This window comes from Perna viridis, chromosome 6, assembly GCF_037379345.1.
Source record: "Perna viridis isolate PV_CMFRI_1.1 ecotype Kerala chromosome 6, ASM3737934v1, whole genome shotgun sequence".
Lineage (NCBI taxonomy): Eukaryota > Metazoa > Mollusca > Bivalvia > Mytilida > Mytilidae > Perna > Perna viridis.
Window position 1 is genome coordinate 19,027,261 of NC_142450.1, and position 21,726 is coordinate 19,048,986.

At 32.3% G+C, this 21,726-nt stretch overlaps 2 protein-coding genes across 2 annotated transcripts; both read right to left on the reverse strand.

Annotated features, from left to right (window-relative positions):
• Window positions 1–2,279: 2,279 nt before the first annotated feature.
• LOC148613953 (uncharacterized) lies at window positions 2,280–7,341 on the reverse strand. The gene is made up of 4 exons (XM_088590402.1): window positions 7,248–7,341; window positions 3,723–3,780; window positions 3,067–3,168; window positions 2,280–2,730 (listed from the first exon to the last, which is right to left on the reverse strand). Exons 1-4 carry the CDS (start codon window positions 7,339–7,341, stop codon window positions 2,280–2,282), a joined length of 705 nt encoding a protein of 234 aa, XP_088446528.1.
• A 12,465-nt stretch (window positions 7,342–19,806) lies between these two features.
• On the reverse strand, window positions 19,807–21,492 carry LOC148613954 (uncharacterized). The gene is made up of 3 exons (XM_088586151.1): window positions 21,373–21,492; window positions 20,800–20,900; window positions 19,807–20,426 (listed from the first exon to the last, which is right to left on the reverse strand). Exons 2-3 carry the CDS (start codon window positions 20,898–20,900, stop codon window positions 19,979–19,981), a joined length of 549 nt encoding a protein of 182 aa, XP_088442277.1. The 5' UTR covers window positions 21,373–21,492; the 3' UTR covers window positions 19,807–19,978.
• Window positions 21,493–21,726: the final 234 nt, after the last annotated feature.

Genomic DNA, 21,726 nt, shown 5'->3' on the forward strand with positions numbered 1-21,726 from the left:
CGGCATGAGTATTCATCATCGTACGGTTTGGACATGAGGTTACTCTTTCAATCGGTTATACAGTTTGTATTTGAACCTTAGACTTGAAACTTTCAGCATTTGTCCGACTCATGATGCTGACCAATAATGCTCTATGCCAGAAATTTGCAAAGCAACGGTTAATTTAGGTATTTTTTTTTTAAATTTCGTTTTGAACGCTATGTTTTATTTTTAGTAACAGCGGCTATGTTTTTTTTTCAGGGATCAAAAATCCCAACGGTCCTTTTGTGCAGTAATACATAAGAAGTAATCATGGTACGTTTACAACATGTCGGTCTGGTAGTTTCAGAGGAGAAGATTTTTTAAAATTTGTCCATGACGACGACGACAGACGCCAAATGATGGCGTAAGCCGGTGATCGCATCACGTGACCACGGAGCGAACACTGTATCTTAAGGTTTTTATTGTTTTCTTTGTCAATTTTACAAATATTTACATAATGTCATAGATTTAAACATCAATTCATACTTTTATTTTACATTTCTTTTATTTCAAACAAATCTTACGTCATTTTACATAACAAAATTGCGATCAGATCGGTCACCGGTCATCGGTCATCGATCCGTCAAATTGTTGCGCGGAACGGTTCAGGGGCTGTGTGAATGATTTTATTTTCTTGTTTATGTTTGGTCATGGAACATGAAAATATCTTAATTTGCAAATGTAAGTTTCCAAAACTGTTTACTTAATTATGAATGAGTCTTATGCTTAAAATCACAAATTAAGTTTTTTTAAATCATATTTTCCAGAAACGTTGACCATAACCTATGTTAGAAACTTTGCAATATTCCAAACTTCTTTTTGAATGGTATGGCAATTAGTTTCTGCACGATTCGATCTAGAAACGAACGGATTAGTAGTGATATGTATAATCTTAAATAATCATTTCAGTAGGCAGGATAACAATATTATTCAAAGATGAATTCAATAACAAACACGAAATAATAAACATGATGGTAAAAGAAAGGTCCTTGAAGGTTTAATCGAGGTTGGTCAATAACAGCACGATGTATGGCTATTACAGGACAGTTCGATTAGGCTGTGTTAAACTGTGTGAAAGAGGATCAAATTATTATATCATCTTTATTAATCATCTTTATTACATTTGTCTATTTCGAATAAGTTTCACAATTTTCGTTTTATAGTTTTATTGAGTTTATTGGATATATGTGTGACTCGTTTTTGACAACGTGTAATTGAGTGCAATATAGAAGCTAGACTCCAATTGGCAATATATCGGTTGCCACTAGAGGAAACATGACATGCCAACACTGGAGCACTCAATAATACCATGCCAGCACTTCTGGAGCACCCAATAATACAATGCTAACACTTCTGGAGCACCCATAAATACCCCGTTTTATTCATATGTTAATATTTTAGTTTTGTTAGATGTCTTGTTTTCCATGTCTTCGGCACCTGGTCTGCGCAACCAGTTTTTAGTAGAGTTAGAGATGCATATCAAATTTATTGCTTTGTACATATTTATTCTGGTTATTTTATGTTCTTTGTTGTCTGTATCTTTTGTCAATGTATGGAATTTTACCTGGTTTATGTTCATTCGATTTCTACTAGAATTGTTGTTTCCTTGACTTAAGTATTACATGTATATACTGAAAAACAGTATTGTAACACCCTATTTGAAATTAAATATAATACCTAGGTTTTGAATTTCGGTTGCATGTTTGATTCTGCTTGACTCAGTACAACAACATTTTTAATCGCTACTAGCTTGTACATGCCTTAAAAAATGATCATGAAAAATATAACTTCCATATTCAGGGACAGCTAGTATATCACTGCAGAAAAGGAAAATTAATTATTCTCTTGGTGATGGATTTGGCTTCCTCTTTCGATATTTGATATTTTAATGCTTTTGATGAGAGGTTACTTGTATAATTTGCATTCAAAATCAAATTTTCTCGTGGTCTTAGTCAATAAAATGTCACGTCCGAGTTAGTGACAGTTCTAACATTGTTGGGAATTTTTGAGACCTTCATATATATATATATAATTTACAGAAGAAAATCGTATGTTTATTTTTTGCCACTCAAAATATTGTTTTTGATTCTAAGACAATTCAAGTCATAAAAGCACTATCCAAGTATCTGAATAACAATTTATATTAGCTTTGTTCTCGAACTCCACAAATTATTTTTGAAAGATTAAAATATTGCTTAAACAAGTTGATTTAAATTGAACCTCTATTTTCACCCTCATTCTTTCTTTTCAAATGAACACTAAATGTCATCCATCACACCAAATCCCAAACGTGTAGCTTTTTCAAACTGACTTTCCCTGGCCTTATCATTATTGCAGTAAAAATCAAAGAAACCTTTGATAAAATCCTCAGTGGGAATAGTAACTTGGTTATTTAATGAAAGTTTACCATAGAACCTCTCAACAAAAGAGTTTAATCCCATTGCCTGACACATTGCTGTGAATTCATCTTTAGAAACTACCCCATTACCATTTCTATCTACTACTCTCACAAATACGGTTAGCATTTCTTTAATTTCATTCTCAAACTTGGGTCTGTTTTCATTGTATTTTCTTGTAAACCTTTCGATGAATGTTTCAACGGTTTCAATATCGGATTCAAGAAAAAGCATTCTGTAAATTCTGATGATGTTGTTTTTAAATACTTCTGCAGCTTGGTCTTTCAAGTTTGTACTTTCCAGGGCATTCGCTCTAAAGAAATGAAGAAAAAGTCATACATGTATAAATATGAACAATCTGATTGTGAAAAAAAAGATTTTAATTTCATTATCATTTTATGTATCTTGCAATGGCACACATTATAAACCATTTCCTCAACTTTATTCTGTTTCTATTCATTAATGATATACTTGTTACGCAAAGATCCACGCATCTGCTATTGAAAAAAAATATGGTCATTGTTCAAATCGAACAGCTGAAAAAAATCTCAAAAAAAGTTTCAATATCTATACTGTTTAAAAAATCAGATATAATAGAACCTTTGTCAATTTTATAAGATATTCAATTAAATAATTATATACTTCTTACGCTAAAATCTGTGCATCTGCTATTGTAAACACATTATCATTGTTTAAATCAAATAATTTAAAAGATTTCCTCCATTTTTCTTTCAGGTAAGGGGTTGTCATTCTGCAAAAGAAAAAAATGTCAAATGAATCTTTCAATGTGGCTATATATAATTGTACAAGCCCTTAAAATAATGAAAAGTTATATGTTGAACTTCAGAAAAGTCTTACCTTTACAACACGTGTCCCCGCTTTCCGTCAATAAGTGAAATTCACAAATTTCAATTTATATAAGATAAGATGAAGATACACCATTGGATACCAAAAGATACGAAATTATCAGTTTAATACAAGATCATTTCTTTTTATATAGTTTTCGTCATTATAAGTTTTTATTTGATCCGGTCAAAAAAAAATGTAACGAATAAGATTTCAAATTAAGTAAACTCTGAACGACCCGAAATAGGATATGGTATCTAGAGTAATGTCCTATATGTATTTACAAATATATCAGTCGTCTAAGGTTGTTTTAATTATTTGATGAGTTAATTTGATGCTAGAATATCTCGATTTTCATATTACTAACTTCATCGTCAATTTCAAGATACAGCATGCAATTTGAAGGTCCTCCTAGGTAGATTCTTGTTTTGTATCTTCAAACACGGTGTATAGCATTACAGGACAACGTATCTTGGTGGAGTTGTAATGTAGGATAGAAGATTGAATTCATCTAGACCTGAAAGAAAAATCAATTTTATCTGTATTTTATATAAATATAGAAAAGAACGATTGTTAAAACTCAAGTTTAAGATAATTTGTTCTAAGGTCCTTTAATAGTTAATGTTTTCCCGCGTTTTAATCGAAATGTTCATCTTTAATTGATTTGTCTATTTTGGATCATTTCCACTTTCTCTTAGTATCAACTTTATTTCCACCAAGAAATGATATCGCCCAAATGGGAATCGTTCCATTCTCTTTGACAACATGTCATGGAGCTGAATTAAAGTAGCTAGACTTTTACCAGATAATACTAATTTTCAATGATATGATGAAGTAGAGCAATAGCCTTCCTGAGAACCCATATGCACTTCCGTGTATTTCTTTGGGAGTCATATTGCTACTGCTGAAGTTTTTTATGTGATGTCTTGTAGCGTAAGAGTAAAACTAGTTATAAGTTTTGAAATCATAATAGTTCACATTATTGTGACCTCAGAACTAACGACTAATTTTCAACTTAATTTGCTAACGTAAACAATTTGTTTATTTCAGGTAATAAACTGTTGGTCGTAGTTCTTTTTCAACCATTAACCACTCTCCAATTCTCGTGCGCACCTCGGATCACAATTATAAACAACATTACCCTTAGAAATTCGATACAAGTACAAAGGAAGAGTGATCGATGAACCAAGATTATAGCATAAATCAAAACAATGTAATCTAGGGACAATAACCATATATGGAAAACAGACACACAAAGAAAGAACATAAAATAACCAAAATAATACATACACAGTATCGAAAGTAAATGAGCAACTCGGACTCCACTAAAACCTCGGAGTATGCACCTGGTACACCGGCAGGGTAAGCGTCCTCTGCTTTTCTAGAAACATCCGCCAATATGCAAAGATGTATCACTTGTACTGATAGTTAAATATAAGAATCATTATTTGTTTATTCGTTAAAACTATTCAAAGGATGGGAAATTGAGGATTATACTGCGAATTCAATTTATTCTAAAACATTGCTCACTATTGATAGGTCTCAAATGTAGAAAATGATTTATGATTTTATGCAATTGACAATATTGCAGAAGTCATATTAAAAACAGTGGATTATAGTCGCAAAGATTAAAACGATCTTTTTTAAAAGCAGACGACAAAGTGGTATGTGAAATAAAAGTAACTTAACTAAATACTATTTTAAAAACAATTGTGCAACAACCATTTTGTCGTTATGTATTTGACGTTTTTGACTCAGGTGTGCAAAGTCCTTTTGCATCAGACTGTAATACATCAATGTATTAACGAATGAATTACACCTCAGGGTACACAATACTCTTAAATATATACATACATGTATGATACATGTCTGTTGTTCAGTAAGATGACTTAGTAGTAAACCACAACACTACACTAAACAAGGAGATAATAAAAGCATTTTTATCGTCAACAATATGCCATGTATTAGTCAAAAATGAAACTATAGAAAGTTCAATTTGTCAACAGTTTATATTTGTAAACAACACCGAAAATCATCTGTTAATCCAGTTTTTTTTTACTTTTTATGAGCAACTCGGCGGGTGTTTCTAGAAAAGCAGAGGACGCTTACCCTACCGGTTCACCTGGTCCATGCTCCCAGTTTTTAGTGAAGTCCGAGTTGCTCATTTATTTTTGTCACTTTATATGTATGATTTTAGTTACTGTATGTTCTTTGTTGTGTATGTCTGTTTTCCATGTATGGTCTTTGTCCCTCGATTATATTCTTTTGATAACCGCTATAACCTTGGTTCCCTTGATTACTCTTTGATTACAGCTATAACCTTGGTTCCCTTGATTACTCTTTGATTACCGCTAAAACCTTGGTTCCCTTGATTACTCTTTGATTACAGCTATAACCTTGGTTCCCTTGATTACTCTTTGATTACAGCTATAACCTTAGTTCCCTTGATTACTCTTTGATTACCGCTACAACCTTGGTTCCCTTGATTACTCTTTCAGAGCAATTTCCAAATCAAATACGATGAAAATCAAAATTGACATTATAATCTAGATTAGTTTTCCATCGAATATGCCTGTACAAAGTCATGATTATCATGTTTTTGTTAACTAACTGGTTTTTGCATTGATATTGTCATTGTTATATGTGTTCCCTATGATTATATTTTTGACTATTGCCGAGATCAATTAACTCGAAAATTTTGTTTTTACCCTTCATAAAAATATCTTTCAAGATAAAGGAAAATCCGGAATGTTACTTTCTCAGTCTAGTCAACAAGTCTATTATGAATCAATGAAGAATACAAATGTTTCGTGTCATTATTTGGGCTACTGCAACAGGAACACAATTTCTCCTCATCTGATGTGCCAGATTTTTTGTTAGAATCAGGTAAGAATAAGACGCGAAGTATTATTCAAATGAGTGTACCTACATTTAGAGCCTTTGTAAGATATACAAGTGTTTCACAAATTACAACTAAAATGATAATGTAGCTAATAACTCTATGTGTTTCCGTTTTGTTTTTATTAAATACTACAATAATGATTTTGTACATTTTGTTTAGGCTTTCTGTTCGTCTTCTCTTCATTGTTTTTGTGTAATCTTTTTGTTATTCGGCTCGGTACATTGTGTTTTGTTTAAACATATTAATATGCTACAGTAACAGCATAAGTTATACAACCTTATCGAGGTCCTCTCCCGGTATAAACAATTATTATAGTAGTATACATAATGACGACAATTACATATATATATATATATATATATATATATATATATATATATATATATTATTCCTTGACCATAATAGACATCCAATATTTACAAGGTGACTGGAGAGAGAGAAGTGTTATGTGTTTTTTATCATAAAAACCGATTCGTATTTTAGATATATGAATGAATACATGAGAAAATATTAACACTTTGATTTGCAGTTAAATTTTCATCACCAGCTAATATCAATTTAATCGAAATGTCATATTGATTAATATGGACAAACAATGTTCGTCCATCAATTGTTTGATTTTCGCATTCCAAAAAGAAATGAATAGCATCTTTAACAGGATGACCACAGCTACAGGACGGATCGTTAATTATATTGACTCGATGGAGATCAGCATTTAATGAACTACATATATTTTTAAATCCCATTATTATAATAAATGGGAGGTTTTGAAATAGGTTGCTTGATTCGCTCTTTGAAAGTGCCTAAACTGCTGGAATGTCTTACATCAGTATTATGTAAGTTCCAATCTCTTATTGTGTTAAAAAAGAATGATGTACTAGTGCTAGCCAAACGGTGCTGTTGTACAACATAGTCATCATTGTTTCGCAGGTTTTATTATGTTACTTCACTTACTAATGGGGGTAATAGACCAATAAGATATTCTGGGGCAGTATTATTATGAATGGAATCGAAAAGGTTAAGGCGTCGATGTTTTCGCCTATCAACTAACCGTTCCCAATCGGCTGGCAAACAGGGCAAACCTGTTACTATCCTGCCAGCTTCTAGTTGTAATTTTTCTAAAATATCAGCTTCTAGCTCTGTACAACAATCCCAGACCTCACACACATACTCCATTACAGGTCGAATAAACGTCAAATATATATGAACCAAATTATTTATTACTCAACACATATTTAAGCTTCCTAAGGACGCATAATTTTCTACTAACAGACTGAGCAATATTAAGAATATGCGTGTGAAATTTACCATTGCTGTCAAAATCCAAAGTTTCCAAATCGAAACTCAAAATATCTTTGATAGTATGAGGATGTTGAGAGGAATATAAAAGGGATGTGTCGTCTGCAAAAAGCCTTGCAAGACTTAAAAGTTATCAAAGTTGCCATATCATTGATATATCTTAGAAACGACAAGGACCCTAAAACTGATCCCTGAGAAACTTATGTATTGGTGTGTAAAGTTGACGATCTAGAGTTTCCTATCAAAACACATCGATTTCTGTTAATTAAATAACTCTCAAACCATCTGTGTAAGTTATCATGAAAGCCATATGCTTTTAATTAAACTAAAAGTCCTGCATGTCACACCCTGTCAAATGCATTTGAGATGTCACAAAAAACGACTGCATTTAAACCTTTGTCTTTTAAGGACATAACATATCTATGATGAATTTCTATCAGCTGGTGAACAGTTGCGTGACCTGGTATAAAGCCAGATACTTATACAATAAGTTGTTTGTAAGTAAATAGTTAAATACATGTTTGAAATTCTTCTATCAAATACCTTTCCAAAAGATGATAACAATGATATTGGCCTATAATTTTGAACTTCCGATTTATCTCCCTTCTTAAACAGAGAAATTACACTAGTAATTTTCCACATACTTGGGAAGATTGCTTGTGATAAAGAAATATTAAACAGTATTGTAAGAGGAAAGCTTATTGTATCTTTGGTATCTTTAAGCATATGGTGACTGATACCATCAAGACTCAAAGCTTTTCCAAGTTTAAGAAATCCAAGGATGTCACGAATTTCAAATTGAGCAATTTGGAGTTCTTCAAAGGAAGCATCAGTTCTTTTCTGAAATACAGGTAATTCAGTACCCGTACCATCTACGTTAGACACTGAGCAAAAATACCTATTCAAAAGATCTGCTTTTTTACGATCATCCGAAATTAGTTCATCATTTGCTTTTTTAGCTGAGTAATCAAAGTCGATTCCTTTGAACATTTTACAAGTCTTTTAATTATTGACCAGTAAGAATTAGAATTAGAACCAGCAAATTCATCTAATACGCTATCAGCGTTAAGATAAAATTGTTCTTTGGTATGCTTTTTAACATTATTAAGATGATTCCGCTGGTTTTTTTCTTCTTTATATTTTCTAATAGCTGATTCTGAGTTAGAATTTCTCGCAATTGTATGGAGTCTGTTTCTTTCACATCTCGCGTCGGATTTCAGAATTGAACCACACTTTATCATTCGGACGAATGGTAATCTCCCTTTGAGGGACACATTTGATCATAAATTAAAAAAAAAAACATCATTAAAATTCTTACAATTTTGATCTAGATCATTATTCACCGATATAACACTGATTCCCTTGCAAAGTTAGAGATTAAATCATGACATTTTTGGAAGTCAGCATGTTTATATCCCAAATCATCCTTTTAAAGGATTTTGGTAAGGAAAGCTAGGTCTTTAAGTAAACAATAGTTGCTTCATGATCACTATATTGTCTATCGACTTGAATGACATGAGAATCTAGAACATTACAATCCTTAGTTATAAATATCGGGTCCAATAAGGATTGACATATGTCACACACTGTAGTTGTTTCCTTGATTGTATTCGTAAGACCGTTCAATCACATAATATCATGTATTTTATAATTTTGATCAGAGAGAAAATCAACATTAAGATCACCTACTATCACAACATAAAACGAAAAACTTATTGCATTTTCGACAGAATTTTTTTATAATTAGGAAATTTCTAGCCATATAACTTCCACATTTAAGGATAGATCTTGTCTAACTTTAACACGAAGGTTTTGATTGACATACACCATGATGCCTCCTCCGGAGCTATTTCTATCTTTTTTAAAAGGGTCTTTATAATAACCATCAATTTGAAGATCTTCATTTTTAACTTCAGCGTTTAGATGGGTTTCTGTTAAACATATAAGTCTGCCTCATCACATATGCTTTCAATGTAATCCAATTTATTACGCATGCTTCTTGCATTTAAGTGAAAAATTGAAAATTCATATTCATTTTCGGGACCTGGGTTAGTTTCTACATCATTACTAAGCAAAATCAATAGCAAAGTAATCGTAATGGTTGCTGGATTCATAAAAAAATTAAGTAGCTGTCTTTGTAAGAATCTGAAAAATGTGATCCATCCGAAAAAAGTCTACATATTTTTACTTTTGTAATTAAGTTGTTTTATGGGTCTATACCATGAAATATGTAATTATTCATTCAAATCTGTCTGCTCTTAGGAGATAATCAACATTGAAAATCCAATAGATTCTATTGTATTTGAGTGTCATTTACAGAGTTGTTTCCCTTTATTTTGAACAGTCCATTCTGTACAATTTTTATCTTTTATGAACACGGGTTGTATAAAAAAACTGAATATTAATTTCTGTTTACTATGGCAATTCAAACAAAATATCAAAAATAATAATATGTAGGCTTTTTACCCATGAATCACATTTTGCATGATTCTTAGCTGGAGTGCTACTTAATAATATATAAAGAATAGCATAAGACACTGAATATCAAAAATCAATAGAAACATAACTGAATAGTTGTTAATAGAATAAAAAGCTTTACGTGAATACAAACCATAAGTTTTAAAATAATGCTGACCTATCGAAAATCGACATGAAAGCAGGTCATTATCCATCTTCGAATAATTTAACGGTCAATACAAAATCAGTTGATAGGTACATTGTGTGTGTAGATAATCTGTTTCACTTTTAGGCCATGTTTTCTATGTTAAAGTATTTGAATCACCCCACTGCTGACGCTTTTTCATTTTTGACGATATTCGCTTATACTATTAGGTTAAGAATAACCCAGGATCACCAAATATTTTTTTTCTATTTAGAAGTATGATTTTCATTTTTTCCCTATGGAAAACCAAGAGTATAAGATATATTATGCATGGTAGGATTTTCACTCAGAAATGAGCTCATACTAATTGAACTATACTCGGCTCTTGTGGTTAAACAAGTCAAAAACGGAAGTTATAAATCGTTTTATATGATGACTTCAATATTAACAATTTCTTCTCCAAAATCTTGTATCACCCAGTTTTTAGAATTAGATTCAAAATAAGTATCTCCTGACAATGAATTAGTTGATAACATAATGATTTTCTTAATCAAAATTAAAACTATGGTACACGATATGTAACAAAAATCTGTAACCGTTTGATAAAATGTTATTTACTTACTTAATCCTCTTCGTCTCCGGTGAGACATAAGACTGAAATTGTTTTCCGCCACCTGGGTCTGCCTTTGGCTGTCTTCTGGGCTTCTCCCCACGTATATCCACCCTGTTTCAGCTTAGTCTCCACTGTTCTTCGCCAAGTTGTTTTTGGTCTACCAGGCTTCTGCCTTCTACTGGGGTCCATTTGAGGGCAACTTTAGGTAATCATTGCAAAAAAACATACCCTAGCCATCTCAACCTCCTTTCTTTGATTTCAATGTTGATGTTCCTGCAATTTTATTTTTGGAGCAGTGTGATATTTGAGATTTATTCGGCCGAAGAATTTTGCATATTTTCCGTAGGCATCCATAGTAAAATGATAAAATGTAGCAAGTAGCATTGATATAGAAAAAATGAAAAATAGTTAATTAAACCTATTTACTAATTTATTCATTTTATGTATCACAACCAATGATATAAATCTATTACAGATATAGGTTACATTAAGAGTAATATATTTCTGATAAACGATATTGGAAACCAGTCTTATTAATGTATTTCTAATATAAATTTAAGTTTTTTGTATAACATCAATGAGAATTATCATATTGTGTGAAACTTAAATGTGGAATGCTTTTTTTTTTATCTAAGAAACACATTATTGACGCAAATACTGTTATTATTATTTTTTAAATCAACATCATAAAATCACCGGTTATGTATAAATTAATAATGAAGTCTAGAACGATATTTGAAATAACTAATTATTTATAGAGTACTTTTTTCCATTTATAGAAAACATTTTGTTTTGAATTTTTACCTCTGACATCATAGTTGACGTTGATGATGTTGTTATGATCAATGATGGCTAAAACTTCACCACTCCTCAATTTGTCAAAAGCTCGGACAAACCCGCTATACCGAACAACAGCTGATCAGTATTTTCTGCCTGACGACATATTTTTCCACTTTTTCTTCAAATTGTTGGCATTCTGGTTGACACGTATTTTACTTTATCTAAAACGTGTATTTTTTTTGTATGGATCGGAGAACTTGTAAAGGCCAAGATAGTTAAACAAGTTGCATCCTTTTATTTCACATAATGACGATGTTCTCTCCATCAACAATCTTAAATTTGGGGAATAGCTTCCGTTTATTAATCTCTCAGATCTACAATAAAAGAAACTACTCACACAGCTTCCGCCGCGTCATACATAGACTATTCCTTCGATTTTGACAGTCATCATATATGTCAACCAGGACGTCAACTTTCCAGCTTTCCCTCTATAGAGTGTTTAAATTTCCCAGTTCCTTATAAATTCCAGGGCTAGAATCAAGTATCCTGATTTCTTAACTTGTCATCATTGCAAGATGCAGAGCAATAGTATAAAAGTGCGCCTCATACGCTATTACTAAATTGTACTCATAGCTCCACTGTAACCTGTTTTATTTTTACTATATTATGGGACGATCTTTGGTTTTTGTAGCCTTATCATATAGGACAGGTTGATTTGACTAAATCTTGTTTTGCATTGGTGAAAACAAGAAGGTTCTATTTATATCATTACGTTTGTTATTTTCTTGACAATGTAAAACGTTTTCTGAAACAAACGGTCACGTGACATCTGTGCTAAACCTCAAGAATAATTTCTTAATGAGTAAACAGCTGCTTAATGATCTGATAGGTTATAATCCAATAAAGAGTAATCAAGGGAACAAAGGTTATAGCGGTAATCAAAAGAATGTAATCCAGGGACAAAGACCAGACATAAAGTAACTAAAGTCATACATACAAAGTAACTAATGTAAATGAGCAACTCGGACTCCACTAAAAACTGGGAGGGAGCATGGACCAGGTGCACCGGTAGGGTAAGCGTCCTCTGCTTTTCTAGAAACACCCGCCGAGTTGCTCATAAAAAATCAAGTCCGGGATAGACAAACGAGGAAAGGAAATCTATGACCCGTTAGATACATCAGTTTTCATGGGGCTGATGGATGCAAAAAATCGTTTTTTTTTTTTTTTTGCTAATATTGTCTCGTAAAGCTTCAGATACTTCCTAACTAGTCAGTTTGCACCTTCAAGGGAAAATATTCGATTATAATCATTATAAAAATAAACGTTGAAAGATTTAGTTCAGTAGGTAAACAATTATCTAAAGAATGCCAGTAATATATCTAATATATCAATTCATTAAACCATTTTGAGTTGACTGAATGTCTCAACACTTGACTTACGCTTCTATAATTCTAGAAAAAGAATGTGCTCATTTCGGATTTGTATTAGAGAATATCAGAAGAATTATGTTCAAAATACTAAAATTAATGAAATGGATTTAAGCTTCAAAACGAGCAAAGACTGTACTGAAACTATGCTGGAATATGGCCATTATAGTTCTGCTTGAGGATACATTTTTATTCAACCCACTCGTTCATTTTTGGCCATGTGAAATCGAATTCCTAAAGAATTATTTATAAGACAAGGTTCAATCAAATCTTAGTCGAGGGATTTTTTAATCCTTACATTTTTCTCGTTCAAAAATGCATAGAATTTATCTGTGAGTAACTTCCGATGTGGCTTCCTCCTTCGACAGTTTTGGTTATGAATACTTCTTGTATACAACTAATATTTTGATAATTTTCTCCTAAATATTTGATGAGAGAGAGTTTACTCCTTGAAACACGTGTACAGCATATCTAAATTTACAATATATATTACCGGTATTTGTGTTGTATTTTCGACACATTTATAACTGAAATTTGTCAGGTTAGATGAGTGTCGCTTTAAACTAAAATGTTATCTGTTTGGAATACCTAGTTTTTCCTTTGTGCACGCAAACTTTAAATCTTTTGTTTGTCTATATCTTGTAAATAGTATCTAGGCTATCATTTGCTCATTTCTGTCCAAATAAAGCCACATAAAAAACAAAAAAACAAAAACACTTATGGGACCAAAACCTGGAATCTTCATCTTATACGCCATACATAAACAGTTATGCTATAAATAAACAATCTCTGATGAGGGACTCTTGTTTTGGACAATGACAAAAAATTCAGCGGTGCCAAACGGTTTAAACATTTCTTCCCGGTCATAAGCTTCTCGTGGTAGGGTTCAGTTTAACAGAAATTATATTCAACCAGGACCACTACATTGTTGTTGTGTTCTACTTTTTGTTTATTTATTATTTTAAGCTGTATATATTAATTGCAATGTGTGTACAGGTTGACCAGCGCAAATGAGGTTTCCATTCTGACGCAATTAAAACAATTTTTAAAAAATGTAGGTGGCGCAAATGATACCTCTAAAATATGTATTTGACCAAAAAAAGATTCTTGACCAAAAAAAGATTCTTACCGGGAATAAATTCAGAAATGAACGTAAGAAGTTTATAAGTTATTTGTACATAGGACATTTTTTTTTGCAATCGTATTAGACAGATTTGTGGAAGTGACTGCGTGATCATTGGATAGCAATCTAATTAACAATAGTTCTATCAATTGTCCCATTCTGTCACTGTATATATAATCTCAAAACCCGCCATTCTACTTTCTGTTCTGATGAAAATAAAGGAAAAAAGAGTCGCCCTTCTTTGCATTATAAATGGGTAGGGTTTTTATATGGATGAACACAGAAAACATACTTTGAATGAAAACAAAAACAAAACAAAAAACAAAGCAAAACAAAAAAACAAAAAACAAAAAAAACAAAACAATACAAAGCAAAACAAAACAAAAAGAAAACAAAAAAAAGGCGATTCAAACGAATTAAAAACTAACTTCTAGGTCAATTGTGTATAGATCTTAGTCTTAACAAAGTTTCACTACGACATCGGTAGAAGATAACACATAAAAGGACTTTGCTTAGACGGTGTCACAGTAATTTTGAAAAGCGTCTGGTATAATTGTTATTTGTAATAATCTATATAACCTTGTGGGCCCACCCCTTATCAATTTAAATTAGAGATAAAGATAGCATATTTTTGTGTGTAAACGTATGCATTAAAATGTGTTTATCAAGAATTTTATGGTGACCCCTAGCCCTCTTTTTGACCATTCTTTGAATCCGCCTCTGTCTACGATATTGGCTCAAGTTTGAAAGATTTGACAGACAGTCGCTAATTTTAAATTGTGACTGGAAATGTCAATCAGAAGTTTGTAGTTCAATTATATTGCAGGATGTATGGTAGTAATATGTTCATTCGTCTAGGTGTTCCACGCAATTGGACAACACACCTGAGTTTTACAAAAAGTTTCGAATTGCCCATGTAAGATGCAACGTATTTTTTTGTGTGATATGATGCCATTCGCAAATCAGAATGATGGATTTAAATCGAAGAGTTCAATTTCAGCAATTAACAACAACAGACTTGTTTTCAGACACATTTGAATCGATTCCGAGTTGTTTCTTTTATCTCAAGTTTTCCAAATTTTTGCATTTTTGCTGATTATTTAGGACGTATAAATTCAAACAAACGATATAAATTGATTCAGTACATGAGTACTTTGATTTACATTTTTTTTTTACACCAGTTCAAATACGGAGTTGTATTACCGGATTAATTTCTCAATATTGCTTTTAATAATTCAGTCCTTGATTACAGTGCAAAATAAACTTTCGCATTTGATAAATGCAACATCTTGCTGTTGATGATTGGTTGGAGAAAGTTTGTCGAAACATCTTTCTTTCAAATGCATTGTTTATGAAATTTTGGACTTTATTTACTAGGTGTGAAAATGACATATAAACTTTGAATGTTGAGTTAAAAGTAACTTTTTAAAATGTTTTATTATATTCTATAAATCAACATTATTTTCAAAAGTTTTAAACAGTATATACAAATCACTAGTTATTTATGTGCATGCCAAAAGTATACTAACTTAGAAAAGGGGAATAATTTTAAGCAAACAGGCATGATCAAATAACAGTTGTTTTTTCTGGGTAAAGCAAGATAAATCAAATTAAATGAAATTACTTTTTAACATAAGAAAACAATGACAATGTCAAGTAATATCGAGTAATGTTAAGTTATGTCCGTTTTCCGATTTTCTGTAATATAGTAAAACGGAAACATGGAAGGTTGAGGTGAAGCACTCTATAAAACTGGTTTAACCCACCATTCCATGTGCCACTGCTCATTGCCCCATGAACCATATCCTTCCCAGTGCATCATTTCCATTTTCCCTTTACAATCATTCTGATCATCCTGATCATGATCAATGTTTGAACATGATAAATCTTTTCTTCGAGAAAATTTATTACCATACAAACAACCCTAAGCTTAGAATACTGTATCGCACCGATGGGGAAGTGTTTTGGATTAAAGAGAATCCTTAACGATCATATAAAACGTTTTGGAGATTTTGCTAGTTCAGGGAACAGTTAAATCAGTGTAATGATGGCTTTTAACACCTATGTCAGAAATAAATGCAGCCATGGCCAAATACGACAGGAGCCCATGGAAAAAGATTTACCCGATCCAGCTAATTCATTTTCTTTTTCAGACAGATATAATAACCATTTGTCTCATTTGCCTTTAGGTGATCATTACATCAGAAAAAAAACCGTTTTGCCGCCAGTCACCTTTTGAAAGTTCTAAAAGATTTTATAGTCGACAATGGCAGTGTCTACCTATTCCGTGGTTCAGTTCCATATCTTTGAGCCTCTTCAGGATGTGAATCGGTAATTTATACATATATCCCATTTTCAAACAAAGGATTGGATGTAATTAGCATTAGCAATATTCTTCATCATAAAGAGGTAGTTTCCAAATTTCCACCGTATTTCAAAACTCAATCTCTATCTATTGTCTCTTAGAGCTATCCCAATACAATAAGTAGTAGAATTTTCTACCATAAAAATACATTGCAGACGTTGCGACATCATACATTGAAATCTCGTTTGAAAGACATTATTCGTCGGTCTTTTGCTGATTCGAGAATTAAGTTGCTCTTGGTTACAAATCCACACATTGTTCCAATACATCTCAGAAGAGTAAAGTGTGGTACATTAAAAAACAGGTTTGTATCATCCTTAATGGTAACATATTTGTCACATTTAGAGCTATTTGTAGCAACAAGTTGGCATTCAAACGGGCCCAAATTGTGTTCCACTCCTACTCGACTTGTTGTGTGTATTCATACGATACTAAATATCTTTAGAATCTCGTAAAGAATAATAAAATAAAAGATGATTAATACTTTAATTTCACAAACAGAAGTATTACTTATGTTTTGTCCATCAACAACACTTCTTTTGCTAAATGGCTAATATCCACCAGAGCTTAAGATAAAGGAGACTACAGGAGCAGCTTGTTCAGCATAATTTTGGACCTACATCTGATCAGAGTTGTCATATTAATACTAAGATTTATGATAAAAAAGACGACAATAGTTTCGAAACTATAAATTTTCCTTACCTGTGCACAATGTACCTGCATATGGTTTTCAAAGCATGTGTTTAGGGAAGTGCACCTTAAAAGTCTTTTTCCAATCTCTATTGCAGATATCAGTCCTTGGTTGAAAAATACTCAGTTTCTTGTAAAACAATAAGTAATGACAGCATTTTGTAAATTATTCTTTATACTGCTATGACTACTGATTTACCGATTATGTCACTATAGCATGTAAATACTATTTAATCCCATCCGGCATATTCACAACGCAATGGAAGAGGGAGTTTTGGCGCGCTTTAATCCCAGATTTAACCAACCAGTTCGTTTGAAATGCATGTACCAAGCCAGGACAATTGCAGTACCAGCTAATCTAGCGATGTAATATTTATTTAGTCAGATTTTGTGTTTACTTGACATGATTATGGATCGGAAAAGTGTTTGGTAATTTTGTTATCATCCTCATTCATTACATTGATAAAAAAATACATACTCATGTAGAATTTGAGTCCTCAGTTTTCACTGCGTAATTTGTTGGATAGGTTTTTTTTCTTATTATTGTAATAAAGAGTTTAAACATACCTACTATCAAGGCTTTCCCTTTATTTAAATTAATATGAAATAAGACAGACAAAAGAGAGAACAACCTCATTGGGATGAAATGTCAGGTGAAGACCACTAATGGGTTTTCAATGACCAACGAGGTAACCCATATTCCACTATACTGCTACCACACTGTCCAAAGAAGAGATTGTGGAAAACCATAAATCTGTGCTATCCTCTTTTGGTCTCTCTACCAAGGACAATGATTGTGATCTACCCTCTGGATTTCTAAACTCCACAAGAATCCATACAAACAACGTTTCATAGCTGGATCTGCAAAATGCACCACCAAACCTCTTTCAAAGCTTTTAACTTCTATACTCACAACTGTCAAAGAGGGTCTGCAGTCATACCACAACACTTGTTACTCCCGTAGTGGTGTTAATTCAATGTGGATCCTGAATAATTCGAAAGATCTTTTTGATGCCAGTTCAAGAGTATTATCTGAATATAATAGCATTAAAATCTAGGATTTTTCAACATTGTATTCTTCTATTCCCCATACTCGGTTTAAATTCCGACGTAAAACATTATACATCGTGGGTTTTTTTTTCAAAAAAGATGGTACACCTAGATACAAACATATAGTTCTTGGTAGAAATTCCTCATACTTTGTAAGAAATAATTCCAAATCATTCCAAATATACAGAGAAAAATGTTTACAAAATGCTGGAATTTTTAATCAACAACATATTTGTCCAGTGTGGTGGACGTGTTTTTCAACAAACGGTCGGCATTCCAGAGGGAACAAATTGTGCTCCTCGACTTGCTGACCTATTTCTTCACTCTTATGAGGCTGACTTTATAGCTGATTTGATCCGATGAAAAGAATAAGGTTTGGCTAGACCCTTTTATTCTCAGTTTCCGCTATATAGATGACGTATTATCTTTAAACAATGCTAATTCGGGGATTTGATACATCGCATCTACCCTAAAGAACTTGAGATAAAGGATACTACAGACACTGTAAGGTCAGCCTAATATCTTGACCTACACTTAGAAATCGATGGTAAAGGAAAACTATTGACCAACATTTACGACAAACGTGATGACTTTTCATTTAGAATTGTCAACTTCCCTTTCATCTGTGACAACATCCTTTCAGCACCTGCGTTTGGAGTATTCATATAACAACTCATACGTTATGCCAGAGATTGCCGAGACTACGCAGACTTTTTGTATCGCACTAGAACTCTAACAAATAGACTTCTGAAAAATGTTGCTTGCTACAAGATTGAAGTTATCAATACCAACGTTTTATGGTCGTCATCATGAACTCGTGGATCGTTATGGTGTATCCATTTGCACCATGAAAACTGATTTATTCAACGGTTCATAGTTTTCCTTTCCTCGTTTGTCTACCCCGGACTTGACTTTTTTATGAGCAACTCGGTGGGTGTTTCTAGAAACCCAGAGGACGCTTACTCTACCGGTGCACCTGGTCAATGCTCCCAGCTTTTAGTGGAGTCCGAGTTGCTCATTTACTTTTGTTACTTTATATGTATGATTCTAGTTACTTTATGTTCTTTGTTGTGTATGTCTGTTTTCAATGTCTGGTCTTTGTCCCTGGATTGCATTCTTTTGATTACCTCTATAACCTTGGTTCCCTTGATTACTCTTTAATTTTGTTTTATGTTTTATTTATATTTCATCTCTATGTAGTTCATTTTTACCCTTTACAATGTCAGTAATGGAGAAGAGTTATCAAGAGAACCAAGGTTATAGCGGTAATCAAAAGAAGAAGTAAACTTAATAAGGGCAAAACGTGGAAAGGTCATGTCGCTGACGACTTATGATCTCAGTATGTTTACGCGTTTAAAGAATTTTTAGGCAGTGATAAAAGAGCAGAGCAGTCACTAGTTGAGAACTGGAAAAAAGTACAACGACTATGAAAACATTTTAAAAAAGAAAAAAAAAATAGCTTCTTTGGATATTTGCCTTGAAATATTGATCTGACTACTGAGATGCACGTTTATAATAGTGAGTAACCCAAATAGGTTCAGTTCTGTTTGCTTTAATTAATTCTAATGACTACAAATTGTACCACAGATTTGGGCATTCGTGTCGTGCCAACACATTTAGTTTTATATTTTATTGAGAGTCAGCATTTTTCCATAGGTGGCATATACGGTTTAAAATCATTAAATAACGAAACACATACCAACCTTTAATTTAACTGTGTATTTTTTACATCATAAAAAAGGAAATACAATAATAAATAAAGCAGTTTAGTTTACACAAATCCATGTAATAGAATAATAATTTATTGAAAAATCTGGGTTAAACTATCGATTTTAGATTTTTGTTCACATTCGTCATTTGAAATCTAAATTTGTTCCATACCAAATCCGTAAGAAGCAGCTTTTTCCAAGTGACTTACATTATCTTTGTCATTATTGCAATAAAATTCGACCAAACTGGTGAAAAAGTCATTAACAGGTATGGTTCTATCATCGTCAAGTTGGTATAAGTTAAAATACTTCTCACCAAACGAGTATACGCCCATCTCCCTTAACTGTGCCATGTACTCGTCTTGTGAGATTTTCCCATCACCATTTAAATCTGTAATGCTTACATAAATTCTAATTATCTCTTTGACTTTTTCCTCGAACTTAGTTTTGTTTTCATTGTACTCTTTTTTAACTCTCGTAATAAGTGTATCTTCAGTTTCTTTGTCAGTTTCGAGAAAAAATTTCCTGAATATGTCGACATACTGTCTTCTGAATTGATCGGCAGATTCACCTATCAATTTTCCACCTTTGATGGCTTGATCTCTACAAGAAAAATAAGTTATTATCGTAAATTCAGTAGCAAATAAATTCGAATAATGCTTTATATATAGGACATTAAAACAATTACTGGACAGGTGTCATAGCAGTATGTCTAATGAAATAATACAGTAATTGGAGAGAGATGCCAGTAAAAGCTAAATCAAGAAGTTTAAGAATAAAATCAAAACCAGCAATGTCTTTGTAAATTATATTTGGTAAACAAGTCAAAATCAGGTACATATAATTCTCCCTAAGACAACAATGCCCTGTTATCATAATAAATATTTTCTTTCCGTGCAAAAAAAAACAAAACAAAAAAAAAACAGATATATACCTATTAATACTCCTTTGTTTGTCCTCATTAAAATGTACTCACGCAAAACAATATGCATCGTCTACTGTAAGAACATTATCCTTATTAACATCATGAAGTCTGAATGCTCTCCTCCATTTCTCAATCAGGTAAGGGGTTGCCATCTTAAATAAATAAAAAATAAAGAAAATAATGTCTGAAAAACGACAATTGTAACAAGTACTTTAAAGTTCCTTCTAATATAAATTTGACTTACTTGTATAACATGAATGGGAGTTATCACATATATAAGCAAGATGCCCTTGTAGAGCCTGAATTGCTCCCTTGGCAAACTTTGCCCTAGTAATCAAGTAACTACAGATATCATGCTTTGTTACCATGTTTGACAAAACAAAATTGCTGAAAAAGAACATATATTGATGAATGCTTTCAGCTTAACTTAAGGCACTGTAAAATGCTGGAAATGCCTCCAAGAATGTTTAGAACTTGGAACAATTCGGGCAGGGGTTCTCCTATGCCCGGTTATTTTGGGCATTAGCCCGTTCTACATTTGCTGAAAAAGAACATAAAATGAAGTGAAATCATGGCTTTACAACATTTCATCATTTCCATTCCACACGAGGACAAAAATCTTACCTCTAAAAATCGTGCAATATTTTCACGTCTCGTCCAAAATTGTCACATTCTGTTACATGTTTCAACTTATATTTGAACATTTAAATGATCAAATGAGAAAAAAAGAAACGTAGTCATAAGTTTTTAAAAAAGATGGGAAATTATTTTACTAATAAATGTCATATGCTTACATGTTTCAACTTATATTTGAACATTTAAATGATCAAATGAGAAAAAAAAGAAACGTAGTCATAAGTTTTAAAAAAAGATGGGAAATTATTTTACTAATAAATGTCATATGCTCTTATTTTATAATATCTGATATAGAACTCTTATTAACAATTGTTACGTAAGTGATGAGCACAATTTATAATT